General features: G+C 40.9%; 1 protein-coding gene across 1 annotated transcript; it reads right to left on the minus strand.

Moving 5' to 3' along the window:
- Positions 1-2,824: 2,824 nt before the first annotated feature.
- On the minus strand, positions 2,825-9,757 carry LOC116256300 (uncharacterized). The gene is made up of 7 exons (XM_031632636.1): positions 6,863-9,757; positions 6,612-6,770; positions 6,333-6,512; positions 6,047-6,241; positions 4,145-4,243; positions 3,448-4,059; positions 2,825-3,330 (listed from the first exon to the last, which is right to left on the minus strand). The coding sequence occupies exons 1-7, from the start codon at positions 9,311-9,313 to the stop codon at positions 2,995-2,997; spliced, it is 4,032 nt and encodes a 1,343-aa protein (XP_031488496.1). The 5' UTR covers positions 9,314-9,757; the 3' UTR covers positions 2,825-2,994.
- Positions 9,758-11,083: the final 1,326 nt, after the last annotated feature.

Here is an 11,083-nt window from a genome sequence, read left to right on the forward strand (position 1 = left end):
CATCTCTTATAGAATCCCGTTTCAAAAAAGTCAATCGTCTGTTGTGATTTAGCTTTTTATGAAAGTAGTAAATGAAAATAAAGCAAAAATGATTCTAAGCAATTGTTATTTGATGAAAAAACATTTTTTCAAGGTAAATAGGAAGTTCCTATTTATATACCCTGGGTCCCAATTTATAAACCCTGGGTCCAATTCTTATCCATTTCTCCATTTAGTTCAAGTCTTCTGAAACACTGTCAGTTGCACTGTACTCCTGGCTGGGAAGCCATTTTAGCTGTCAAGCTGAAGGAGGTCAAGGATTTGATGATATGTCTCATGGCATATTAAGGTAACAAAAATGTTCTTTAGGTTGTGAATACAAGGAGTAGAAGAGAAAAGTCGGGCAAAAGAAATTGCATGAAAAAGTGAAGGGGACTTATGTATGATGTTTCAGTGAAAGAATCTTGTTCATAGAATGAGGATTTCATTCTGGAGCAAATAGAACAAAATTGGACAAATTCGTGCAAGTTTAATTGGAATAGCGAAAAAAGCTGGAGGTTTATGGATTGGGAAGGGCCTACATGCATCTAGCTGTTTGGCATTCTCTTCAATCTAAAGACTTTGCAACTGTGGAGGTGTTGCTCACTTACAATTGCAGTGCTACTGATAATGTATGACCTACTACTTTTAAGAAGGAAATTTTGCCAGTTGGTTTTGTTTTGTAGGAGATACGAATATGACAATGTTTTTGCAGGAAGGGAAGACTCCGCTAGATCATCTTTTACACGCCTGCCAATAAATAGTTGATTTATATGTCTTTGTAAGTGTTGGGGGGCTGGAATGTGATTCTGTAAATTGTCATGGATGTGATAAGTTTAGTTTTTGTTTTCCTTTGTTACCAAAATCTTGTTTCTGTTGCAATAGATAAGTTTTTGTTTTGTGTTCCTTGGTAACGAGTTAATCGAGCCTTAATCAAGCTCGATAAGGATGAGTAGTCCCAAACGAGTTTATCGAGCCTTAATCGAGCTCGAGTTCAACAAGGAAGGATGAGTAGTCTCAAACGAGTTTATCGAGCTTAGTCGAGTCGAGCTCGAGCTCGACACATGACTATCGAGTCAAGTTCGAGCTAGTGTAGTCGAGCTATTTTCGAGCTCGAGGTCTTACTTAGTCGAGCCGAGTTCGAGCTGGCCAAGCTCGGGCTCGACTCGGCTCGTGTTCAGCCCTAATAGGAACAACCCTCATCTAGCTCTACAAGGTCACCAGGCAATGATGGTGAAGAATCAAGCAATGAGGAAACACCACCAAAAAGATACGTTTTCTATAAGATATTTATAAATGTGCATTTGCTACATGCCATTGAGGAAATTGATACATGAAAACTAACATATTTACAACCTGGAAAATTTCCCATTGGTTTAAAATGGGTTTATAAAGTAAAATATGACAAGGTGGAAATGTAAAAAAATATAAATCTAGGTTCGCAGCGACATGATATGTTTAAAAATAGGAAGTTGATTTTTTTGAAACGTGTTCTTTTGTGACCAGATTTGAAATTGTTAGATTGGCTCTTGCAATGGTTGCACAAAAGGGTTGGCAAGTTTTTTCAGTTTGATGTTAAATCAGATTTTTTAAATTGTTATTTAAATGAAATTGTTATATTGATCAATCCCAAGGTTTTGTTGTTGCTCGCAAGAAAAGAAAAAAGTATACAAGTTGAAGAAAGCCATGTATGGCTTGAAATAAGCATTTTGGGCATGGTATAGCTGATTAGACTCATATTTCCATCAAAAATATGGTTTATTCAAGAGTTGAATAGTCTCTTGATATTCTTAGTTTGTGTTAACATGGTCATGTGTCTTTATGAAATGGTAGTAATGATTAAGAGCAGTGGTGTCATGTTTATGGGTAAAGGGTGGAGAGAAATGGAGTACTGAATGTGGCCAATAGTGGGGATAAATATAATTTAATACACCCGTCATTATGATAGAGTGGACCTTTGTAAAAGGTCATAATTATAAACTTTTATTGGCGCATGAGAAGCTATATACAATTATAATACAGCCCCGTTGTCAAGCAGCAATGGAGTCAAGTTTTGTCAGGTGCCTGTATTTTCTTGTTTTCTTCATCGTTCTTGCAGGTTTCCGTTTCATGTGTTTACAGAAAGTGAACGAGGGGACGAGACAAGTCCGCCCATAGCTCTGGGCACCCAGCGGCATGCTCTGGTCCAAAGAAGAAGCAGCATTTGGTCAGGTCGATGGATTCTTCCTGGTGACAAACAAGCGGGCTCATGTTGACGGCCAGAATGGAAGGAATCATGACGCCGGTGGAAATTCACCATTACCCGTCGACCACACCACCAAGAAAGTGCAAAAGGGTTTTCAGCTCAATCTAGACCGTTATACTTGTTTCCTGTTTATTTATTTGCTAAATATGTGTTAGCTTGAATCATTTTACTAAAGGACTAGAGTTCTTCATTGATGCAACTATAGATGTTGACATTTTGGAAAAAAACGCAGGTTGACACCAAGAACAGTTCCAACTGATATAAGCTTCTTCAAGTAATCAATGATATTCACATCTCATAATTTGGATCAAGCGAAGAATTTTCAACTACGATTTTCCTTTTCTGGAGTACAATGGAAGCTCAGAAAAGAAGATCCATCCATATGAGGGATGGTAGTCGAATGGATGACCATCTAACCCCCTCGGCACCATGTTGAGGTAAGATGGCAGGCTAGAGAAGAGCATATGCAGCAATGCGCAAAATAGATCCCCTGGTTTGAGTTAAAACAAACGTCACTGCGAACTTGAAATCCCTCATTATCTTGGAAGCTGACACGAATCGTCATTGGCAAAATAATGCAATTATTTTATTAAATTTTGAGGGAAAACCATTGTTCAGTTCGTTACACTATAAGCAATCAAATAAGACTATTAAAATGAGAGAGAGGGAAGAAAGAGACGTAACACGCCCAAACCGCCTATAACTACTGCTGATTATGGCAGAGCCCTATTTTAAAAGTAAAGGCGCTGCACCATAAAAGCAAACAAAAACGTGACTAGACCTCCTAGTAGAAGCGCATACATCCATGGTTGCATTTTTCTCCTATTCTTCCTCAACGGAGGGGGAACTAATGTCTTCGGTCTATTTGATTTCGACATCGTATATGATCTAGGTGGCTTGTTAGCTGCTACAGCTGAGGACTCTTGCCTCTCTTTCGTGTCGAATTCCAAAGCTGAGCTACCTTCTGCGACGTGTTTGTCTAAGGACTCTGCACATTCACCATTGGCACCACCATGGGCCGTTGCTGCTGCAGCTGTTGCCTTTTTCCTTGCTCTCTTCTCACGCTCCTGGACATTGTTTACATCACGAGGCAATCAATCACACACATGTTCGGCATCTCATTTTAATGAAAAATAGTACTCTAAAACTTAGAATTTGCTGAGACTTGAAATAAGTTGCACTACCTTTTCTCTGCGGTCAGACTCCTTTTGGGCTCTCGCTTCAGCCCTGGCCTTAGCCTTCTCGGCATTCCGACGTTTCCGTGTCTCTGCCTCCTTGGCTTTGGCAATCTCCTCCAGCCGACGTTGTTCTTTCAATCTGGCAGCAGCCTCTTCCTTTCGCTGCTCTTCTTCTTGTCTCAACCGCTGCAATTCTTCCTCCGACAGTTTTTTCTCTTCTCTCTCTGGCTGCTCTTCCAGTTCATCAACCAACAATGTTGGTATGCTTTCTGGACGAGCTGACTTGCTAGACTTTCTGGTTTTGGACGAAGAATTCTTCTGATTTACTTTCTCCTCACGGACTTCTGCACCGGTATTCATATCTGTGGCATGCCTGTCACCTCCAACCAATGTTTCTGCTGCAGTACTAGGAAAAACAGCAACTTTCTCAGCAAGAGTCAGTTGGTTGACACTGCTCTCATTTTCTGTACGCCTTTTCAGTAAGAGTGACTCCTCGTCAGGACCCAGTGCTCTCCCATCAGGAGTCCCGAGCCTTCTCAAAGTGCTGAACTCATTGTTTTTTATGTACTCTCTTCGGAAATCATCATTGTTATTCCACAGGTCCATCATTCGTTCCACCTGAATTATTTAATGAGACATCTGTCACACAAGAACAAGCCAGGGGGCTTTCAGAAGTAACAAAAAAGAAAGTCAAATTATTCACCTGATCAAGACAATGTGATGCAACTGCTTCCCGGTCCTTCATATTGGCATGTTGGTGAGCAATCTGGATATCTGTTCTGTTCTGATAAAACAGAGTATTCTGCACGGACATGTAAATTAGAGAAGTCAAAAGACGGATTCAGAATGTCTTTAGTATTGAAAATGCACTTTGAGAATACACTTTTATCTTATTAAGGAATGGATTATTGAAGGTGCTTGTAGTTCCCCAAGAAAACAGAAATCCACCTCAATTTAATACCGAGGTTACAATCATATTGTTCAGGTCATGGAAAAACCACAATGTAGCAGTGAGCATCAAGTGAATTACAGACACAAAGAGAGAGAGAGAGAGAGAGAGAGAGTCTGTTCAGGGAGAACCATTAGTTACAAACTATCGCGTTGATGAGGACAATGAAAACATGACAAACCAACAGCATGGAATATTTACATTTAAACTTGCAAATATTTGACAACATATCAAAATCAAAGACTAGAGACTCTGACAGTAATTCCATAGAACTGCCAAATCAACTATGAGGAGAAAAGCACAGAGCTACTTCTACCTGTAAAAGAACATTTACAATGTTGAAACATGGTTTTAAAAAATTTATTTTTATATTTTTCTTTAAATTCATCTTTGACGAATAGACAATTGACAAATTCAAACCTATATATTGCTAGTCCAGTCAATCCCTGCCTTTCACTCAACTATTCCAGATTAACCATTGGTTTTGTCTGGTTATGCCAAATATTTTCCACATATCAGAGTAAAAAATTAAGGACACAGATAATGATCTCAGAAAGGTTTCACTAGAAAGGGCAAATTATTCAACTCAAATTGCTTTTTTATTCAATTGAATGACACAATCACCAATAAAAAGGAGGAGGAATGAGAAAGTAAAATGATATGCAGTATCTTTCACACATAAACCCGCTTGGATAAATATGCATCCATTATAAGTTGCCATGGTTAAATTGTTCATGTAACAAAATGACAGATCCTAGAGGTGCAAGCATCACGGATGTTAATTACAACAAGGTAGGGAATGGATGTCAGCCGCATGTAAGTCCGGAAAAATGTTGAAGTTGAACTATCCCTATATTTTATGAAACATAACAGAAAATCATCAGATACACAAGTTTGTCAAGGGAGAAAGCATTCTTGTGCTTCCTGCAGCCACTTAGCAGTCAATGCATAATGTCCAGTGACATTTTGTCACCAACTCAACAGTACATAGGAAAAAAAGCAGAATACAGCAGGACCACTTTGATTTTTGGCAATTTTATCTTCTTTTCAAAGCTTCTTGACCGAATGGCCGATCACATGCAAAGAACAAATGGAACTGTTCTTCTCAGTAATAGAGACCTCTCTCAATGGATATGTTTAGTTCAACCTAGAGCAGGGCCAATACTAATTCAACAATAGATCTGACCCACATATGGTCCTCTGAGAAAAGTGGAGAAGCTCTGCGAGGGAAGTATTAAGGAATTTCAGACAATGGTGGTTATGTCAAACACGTGTGACCATGTCAAGCTTCTCAGCTGGATTAGCTAACATACACTAACAATAAACATGAATTCTCATAGGTTCAAATACGTATGTGTTCTGAAAAAGAAAGAAACAAGTAAGGCTATTGCAGAGAAAGAATGTGATCCCAATAGTCAAAGCAGTAGTCAAATTGCACCAGCACAGTGAAAATAACCTTCCTTCATGCAAAAAGATGAAAGGACTCAAACATGAAGCCTTTGAAATTCTTCTTATAAACACAAAAAAGTATTTTCATGATAAACTCTAGAAGAATATTTAATGAGAATAAGAAACTGCCAAATCAAGCCTACCAGTAATGAAAACTCAATTTAGCCAAATAAAACAAAAAACTCTAAATTGTTTTCTTCTACATACTTTTTCATACTCTTGCTTCTTGAGATTCCTCAGGCTAAGATATGCCTCTTGCCGGACATCATTTGCAGAAGCAACTTGAGCCCGCAATTGATTAACTTCTTCATCCAAACTATGCAATTCTTTCTCAATGGCTTTGGTCTGTGCATCAGTTCGTGCTAGCTCCTTTCTGATAGTGTCAAATTCCTGTTCCAGGAGCTAAATACAACAGTGTGGATCAGTAATTTGACAAAACAACAAGAAGGGAATCACATAAAGTGTCATCCCTTAGACTTAGAGTAAAAAATACCTTAAGATTTCCTTCAATCTCATCTTTGCGATCAAATGCCTCATCAAGTTCAGACTGCCCTCCCATATCTATGCTAAGTTTATCGCGGGCGAGCTTCAACTGCTTGATCTCACGTATTAGTTGTTTTTCCTCTTTCAAAGGCACAGTTTCATGTTCCAACCTGTGTTGCATAGAGAATATCTGTTCCCAGATCCCACAGATCATTACCACAAAATAAGTTCCATAGTTTACAAAATTTAGGCAGACAAAAATAACTGAAAAATTAGGGACTATTTTTACCCTCTCATCATACTCTTCAACTGAAGTTGCGGTCTTCATTCTGCTCATTACTGATTGAATAGATTCCATTTCCTTACGTTTGGCTTGTTGTGAATCCCTTGCAGCTCTAAGTTCAGATCTTGCTGCCCGTAATTTTTCCCAGATTTCATGACGCGCTCCCTCAAAACAAGAAAAGTTTATAGTCAATTAGACAATATACCTATGATCATTGATAAGAATGCCAAAGTAGACAGTAATATGAAAATATTTACCTGTTTTGAATGCACCAATGCATTTATAGCATCTCTCTTTTGAGTTAGGTCATCGACCTGCAATTGTGCTTGTCTTATTTGTTCCTTGAGCTTGTTATCAACAGGTCTTGGAATTCTAATAATTGCATACACTGGCTTCCTTCCTGGCTGAGAATCAAGTTTCTGTCCATCTGACGCAGTGCTAGTAGTAGTAGTTTCGTCAACCAAATGAGATGAAGATGGGGAGCAATTACAAACATCAGCATCAACATTGGAAGCAGTTCCACTAGAATGAGCCCCTTCATCTGACTGTCCGGACAAGCTGGAAGTGCTGGACCTTTCAGGCTGAGGTGATATACCATTAATAGTAACTGCTCCACCTAAATGAGAGAAGGAACCAAAAATAACAGAGCATTCAGGAATATATGGCAAGACACCATTTACTTGAACCTCTTCACCTGACTTGTTTGAGGAAACAGCAGAAACAGAATCATGTGGCATGGATATTCTTGCAGTATTTTTGTCTATGTTTTTACCAACTTGGGATGATGAAACCAAACTTTCAGCTTCCTCGGGATTGAAAGTTGAACCATCATTGACGTTAGTAGCAACAGATATGTCAGACGGACAGTTGCAGTTACCAACAGGTGATGTGGGCTTCCCTTCATGTAGTTCAGACGAAGAAACAGAAGCAGAACAGGGTAGCATGGTCCCTTTGCATGCCGATTCCTCAGTGACATTCAAATCTTGTTTTCTCTCTCTTTCCATACGCCGATCCCCTTCTGCATCAACATCTACTGGTTCTTTATCATGGTCGTCAAGAGAATTAACCACTACATTGCTGGGTGGACCAGATGTAGATGCTGATTCCACCGCAATTGTGCTACCGCTACTCGGGAGAGCTTTTGAGTTATGGACCAACTGAGCACGTTCAACATGTTCAGATCCTTCGACGATGAAAGAATTTTCTTCCGCTTCTTTTTCCAACTCGACGGTGAAAGACTTTTCTTGCGATTCTTTTTCCAACTTAATTTCCAGAGAGCAATCCCGTTTCTCAGAGGCATGATGAGGAACCTTAAAAATTGTCACATCTTCCATATTCTCGTAAAGAGGCTCTTCAATCTGCTCGCTAATTGGTTTCTCAACATTCAATCCTGGGCCAAGCACGCCGTGCACATGTGTATCACCACCCTGCTCAATTTGATTGTTCTCCTCAACCTGTTCTGGCTCCGCTAAATGAGGCTCAAGCATGGATGCGGAAACGTCGTCTGCTGGAACTGATTTACCATCGTCAGCCCCACTAACTTTATCTTCCGTGAGTACATCTGATTTTAAAACTCCGTCCACGAGATCAAGAGACACAATCTCTTTACTAATGGTGCAATCATCGAGATCCAAATCTCTGGTTTCAGAACGGGACTCAAAAGTTTCAATGAACTCAGTAGCGTTCGTGGCATCTGGTGGAACGTCTGCATCCAGAATCTCAGGGTCAGCATGAATTTCCTGAACTTCGGCCGCATGTTCCACAGATTCAATCTCCACCAGTTCACTCTCTTTTCCAACGAAACAGGGAACCCCGACCTCACAGTTTGATTCTTGGTTCACCAGCGAGGATTTAACGTCCTTCACCTCGTCCATCCCATCGCCAGAATTCTTCCCTCCACTCTCGGAATTTACTACCGTATTGTCGTCTGTGGATACTGAAGATCCGAGATCCTTTCTCTCCTCTGAACTATAACCAATGATCTCACCATCCGATTCCGCATTCAGACCATGATCTAGAAGGACAGGAGATTCACTCTCTTTCGTATCATCCAAACTCATTCCCCCGTCTCTAGGATGCGGAATATGATCCACAAGCCCAGGAAGTTCATTACACTTCGTCTCGCTCGCCCGAACCTCAAACTTCTCTTCTACCCCCTCATTTTTTGAATCCAAACAAATGTGAGCTGATGCAGGAGACTCATGGTCCTTCCTCTCAAATACTCGATCGTTGGAATTCAAACTGCCATCAACGGCATCGGTTTCCAACCCATGTTCCACTGTCAATGAAGATTCAATCACCGTCACTTCATGAACCTGACCATCAGAATTCGAATCCCCTCCTCCTGCATTCAAGGCTGAAACACGATCTACATGCGTCGCGTCCGCAACCTCACTCACTGCGTCGCCCGCAACATCTGAATTCAGATCTTCACCATCTCCTACCACGCCCTCAAGCTCCGCATTCTTGATCGGCTCCACCGGGCACTCGGAGATTCGATCACTGTCCACCTTTTCGCCGGAAGCCACAATTTCCGACTGCTCTTGCAGCTCTTTGTCAACATAAACGTATGAATCGTCCATCAGCTCCTCCTCCTCACCCACAACAATACGGTCACCACCACCGGCAGATTTATGGCCCTCGGTAGACTCCCGTTTGCCCTCAAATTCAACTTTACCCGCATCCATCTCGCGAAAATCGGCCGTCATATGAACTCCGCACAGTAGAACGATAACAATGGAGCCCAAAAAGAAGGACGCAAAAGTAGGGAGAAGCCGGAAAAGAGAAGACACTCGCTAATACGGTAGATCTATCCTATTTGCAAGTGAACAGCCGTTGAAAGCAGCGAACGACTCACCGGAGAAGCGAAAACCCCCTAGCCCGCACGGCTCGCAAGAGATCTGATCCAACGGCCGAGACGCCGGGGAGGCGCGATCGCGCAACCAGATCACCGTCGGAGAAGCCGGATTGAGTCGACGACACGGTTGATCATCCGAAATTCCGGTGGCCGGACGGACGAATCAAGGTAATGGCGAAAGCAGAGAAGCAAATAGGAGGAGGGTGAGAGGCAGCGGGAAACCGAGGAAATAGAGAACCAGAGAAGGTAAGCCTTCCCTCGCCCCGCCTTCTCTCTCTCTCTCCCTGTAACTCAGTTTTTTTTTTTTTTTTTTTTTTTTTTTTGAAATTTCGTTCGAATTTATTTCATTTGTCTAAATATGGAGTACCAGTACAGACTTGTTTTTACGGTTGTTACCGCAATCAAAACTTTTCAAAAAACATGCCTTAAATCGATTCGGCTTTCTAATTGGAAGCAGGAACATACAAATTCTAAAATGTCGCACAAGATAAATTCCTACTGCAAATGTCTTACTTGTTTTTCCTTTTCCGATCGCATTTCTCTCCTTCTTTCACGGAAAGAGATGTTATCCTTCATTCATTTCTTAAACATATAAAGCAATTTTTTAAAACAATGTTGCTTGCAAACCTTTCCGAAGTTGATTTCACGCAGAAACATGAATTATTTATTTAATTACAAGTAATAGTAACTAGGAATCTCTGCTTTGGTATTCCCATTCCACTCTTAACCACGAGTCTTTCTTTTCAATGAATTGTCGGTGGGGTGCTTCGAATTTTGGTTGGATTTTGGGGGTTTCTGCGTAATGCGGCAAGCCATGAGGCCCGTGACAAAGCTGGAGGTTTGAACAGTCGAGATGATCTTTTCTTTGCGACCCGTAATTTTATGCTGCTATTGTGAAAAGAGGCCTTAAGAAGGTAATATATATATATATAGCCCACTTGTTGAAACGGCCGGTTCATGCATTCGGCTGGCTGTAAATAAGCTAAAAAATAGTTACATTTTAAATAATATATATATATATATATATAACTAATTAAAAACTTAAATGAATTTGACATATTTAAAAAGAATTAATTAAAAACCAGTACTCTAAAACAAGCGAGAGCTTCTTGAAAGCGGCACACTTCAACGAAATAATGCTCATGAAAATCAAACTGATGACGATGCTTTCATCGATTCTTCGATCGAACCAACTAGACCATGCTTAATTGAATTGAATGGAAGCGAATCTAAGCATTTGCATGATGATGTTTGTTGGTTGTAAAATTTTTTTTGAGATCCAATTTTGTTTTTGTTTGTGTCGGTTTGGCTTGCAGGTAGGTGGGACTCCTTTACCGCCGCAGAGCAGAGTTTTCATTGGAGTTCGTGGGACCAGCGGCTATCAAGAGCCCCAGTGCTTATGAGGGTTTCCACGTTCTCCGGCTTTGGGGCGCACACAGCTTTTTCCCACGTTTGGGGACGACGGAAGGAAGGGCATGCGCCAAAAGCCTCTGAATCGTGGTCCTCCTCCTCCCCAGCACCGATAACGGATCCACAGGATCAAATCCGAACTCGCGAACCCCGCCCCGCTTCAATTGACGGGTTTTGCACGCGGAAGCGCGACCAAGTTCGAGAACTCGAT

The sequence above is a fragment of the Nymphaea colorata genome, chromosome 1, assembly GCF_008831285.2.
Source record: "Nymphaea colorata isolate Beijing-Zhang1983 chromosome 1, ASM883128v2, whole genome shotgun sequence".
In the NCBI taxonomy this organism is placed as follows: Eukaryota; Viridiplantae; Streptophyta; class Magnoliopsida; order Nymphaeales; family Nymphaeaceae; genus Nymphaea; species Nymphaea colorata.